Here is a 2,879-nt window from a genome sequence, read left to right on the forward strand (position 1 = left end):
TGCGGGGTGGGCGGCGGAGCTGGCTGCTCGGCCCGCGTCCCGCTTTGGTGAGGGGTTCAGAGCTGACTGTCGTCTCTCCACCTGCAGCCCGGATCCATTGACTCCAACAACCAGCTTTTTGCACCAGGAGGGCGGCTGAGCTGGGGCAAAGGTAGCAGTGGAGGGTCTGGAGCGAAGCCTGCAGATTCAGGTAGGCGGCCTGGGGCTGGCTGCATGTCGTTGGATGGGGTCGAGGGAGGGATCCTTCCCCTACCGGGGAGGTGCCGAACTCTGAGACTCGCCTCTTTTCACGCCCAGCATCTGATTCAGGGCGACCAGCCACGAGCACCTTGAACCGCTTCTCAGCGCTGCAGCAGGCGACGCCTGCCGAGAGCCTGGAGTCCCGACGCGTGGTGCAGAGGTGAGGGGCCAGCCCGGCTTTGGTGTGCCGGCGTGGTGGTCTGCATCTCGGGGAGGGAACCCCTTGAATCGGGCAATACGTAGGCAAAACGGATGGCATCTGGGCTGGAATAATCCCCCGTGGCAGGATGGGGCCTTGGGGAGCTTGGTGTTGGTGGTGAGTCCTTGCGCCAGAGAAGGCTGAACCCTCACCCTGGGCTTCCTCCCCGCTGTTGGCACTTAGGGGGAACCACACCTGGGTGCTGGGTCCGATCTGGGGGTCCTGGGGACCACACAGACATTGATGGGCTGGAGGGAGTCCCATGGAGGCTGGAGCATGAGGTCCCCAAGGAGAGGTGGAGTTGGGTTTGTTGAGGAGAAGAGGAAAAGAAAGGGGGATTCTCGACGCAGTCTGCAGCAGGGAAAAGGTGTGGGCAGGATGGGGCCAGGCTCTGCTCAGCCATGCCAAGGGGCAGAGTGAAAGGCAAAGGGTGTGAGTTGGAACAGGGGAGACACACGGAAAAGTTTTCCCCTGAGGGTGGTCATGTGCTAGAAGAGGCCCTGGAAAGGGCTGGGATTGGAGTGGGACAGCCTTGCCTTGCAGAGCTCTGCGGTCTGGGGTTGGGGTGGGTGGCGATGGGCTTTTCACACCGTGTCCGTCCTCCCACCCAGGAGCAGCTCCAGCCGCGACAGGTCGGAGAAGGCTGGGGACAGAGGGGACCGGGAGTCACGTTCGGAGAAGGGCAGCGACCGCCTGGAGCGCCCCGACCGGGGGGAGCGGGCAGACAGGAACAGGTCTGCCCTCACCAAGAGGAGTTTCAGCAAAGAGACGGAGGACAGGAGCCGAGAACGGGAGAAGCAGGGCGGCCCCGAGGCTGTGCGCAAGGCTGCTAGCATGACAGAGGAACGGGACAGGAGCAGAGAGACCCGTGAGCTGGGGAGGAGCAGTGTCCGGGGTCTGGCCGCGGGCTTAGGGCTTCCCAGCTCTCAGACAGTGCCTGATCCTTGCTCTCTCCTCGCAGATAAACAAGAGCCAGCACCTCCCGCAACATCTGCCAAACCCGCGCTGTCGGAAGAGGAGCTGGAGAAGAAATCCAAGGCGATCATAGAGGAATACCTGCACATCAATGACATGAAAGTGAGAGGAGGGGGTGGCTGGACACAGCACCACGTGGCCCCTGTAACATGCCATCTACTTCCCTGGGTGGCAGCGGGGTGCCGGTGGTGCCTGGATGAGGAAGGGGGAAGCTGGGCCTGGCTGTGGGGCAGCACTGACCCCTCCTTTTTCCCCCCGCAGGAGGCCCTGCAGTGTGTACAGGAGCTGGGCAGCCCCTCCTCGCTCTACATCTTCGTGCAGAACGGCATAGAGTCCACGCTGGAGAGGAGCACCATCTCCCGCGAGCACATGGGGGTCCTGCTGTGCCAGCTGGTGAAGACGGGCACGCTCTCCAAGGAGCAGTACTACAAAGGGTGAGGGGCTGGGGCACCTCTCCCCCCCCCCGGGGCTGCTGTCTGCCTGGGTTTGCATTCGGCTCTGCCTTGAGCAGGGCTTATCACCGAGACCCCCCCTGAGCTCCCTCCCAGCCGAGGGCATGGGGGCTGATGGATCCCAACGGCCTTCCCCCCTCTCTGCCCTGCAGGCTGCGGGAGATCTTGGAGATCGCAGAAGACATGGAGATTGACATCCCACACATCTGGCTGTACCTGGCCGAGCTCATCACCCCCATCCTGCAAGAGGAAGGTATTCCCATGGAGGAGCTGTTCAGGTGAGGGCTGTACCCCTCTGTGGGGCTGCCGCGGGGTCCCGGGATAGGTTTGGGAGGGAGCAGGTAACTCAACCAAGGTCTCATGTGCCCCGCAGGGAGATAACGAAGCCCCTGGTGCCCATCGGGAAGGCCACCACACTGCTGGTCGAGGTGCTGGGCTTGTTGTGCAAGGGCATGGTGAGTACAGGGATGGCTGAGCTGCCTCGGGGGCGGGCAGCCTGCTTTAGGGGGGCAGGTTGGCATGTCGGGGTCCAACCCCCGGCATCCCTTTGCTGCCTCCGGGTCACGGGGTGGCATGGCCAAGCTGCAGGATCCCACTCCCTGGCGATGGAGGGCATGGGATGCTGATGCCGTCTGTCCGTCCCGCAGGGCCAGAAGACCGCAGGGAAGCTGTGGCGGGATGGGGGCCTGAGCTGGAAGGAATTCTTGCCCGAGGACCAGGATGTCAACAAATTTGTCACGGAGCAGGTGGGAGCTCGGCAGCGGTGAGGGGCAGGGGGGAACCCTGGTTGCGGAGGGGTCCTGCTGCCAGAGCGTGGTGTTCCCTTGTGACGCCGTTAACAGCTCATCTCTTCACGGCTTCCCCTCCCCAGAAATTGGAGTACACGATGGGGGACAGCTCGGACATGCCGAGCCACAAGGAGCTGACCTCGGAGGAGCTGTGCAAGCAAATGGACAAACTGCTGAAAGAGAACCCAAACAACCAAAGAATACACGACTGGATCGAGGTGGGGG

At 62.9% G+C, this 2,879-nt stretch overlaps 1 protein-coding gene across 1 annotated transcript in view; it reads left to right on the forward strand.

The window, feature by feature from the left end:
* EIF4G1 (eukaryotic translation initiation factor 4 gamma, 1) overlaps positions 1 to 2,879 on the forward strand; it is a 6,371-nt gene that overhangs the window by 2,822 nt on the left and 670 nt on the right. Inside the window, 9 exon segments of the mRNA XM_010154606.1 lie at positions 61 to 190; positions 298 to 400; positions 1,051 to 1,307; positions 1,401 to 1,516; positions 1,676 to 1,848; positions 2,019 to 2,144; positions 2,240 to 2,321; positions 2,514 to 2,612; positions 2,738 to 2,872. Of these exon segments, the coding sequence (XP_010152908.1) occupies positions 61 to 190; positions 298 to 400; positions 1,051 to 1,307; positions 1,401 to 1,516; positions 1,676 to 1,848; positions 2,019 to 2,144; positions 2,240 to 2,321; positions 2,514 to 2,612; positions 2,738 to 2,872 (1,221 nt within the window).

The sequence above is a fragment of the Eurypyga helias genome, unplaced genomic scaffold (assembly GCF_000690775.1).
Source record: "Eurypyga helias isolate BGI_N326 unplaced genomic scaffold, ASM69077v1 scaffold39696, whole genome shotgun sequence".
Lineage (NCBI taxonomy): Eukaryota > Metazoa > Chordata > Aves > Eurypygiformes > Eurypygidae > Eurypyga > Eurypyga helias.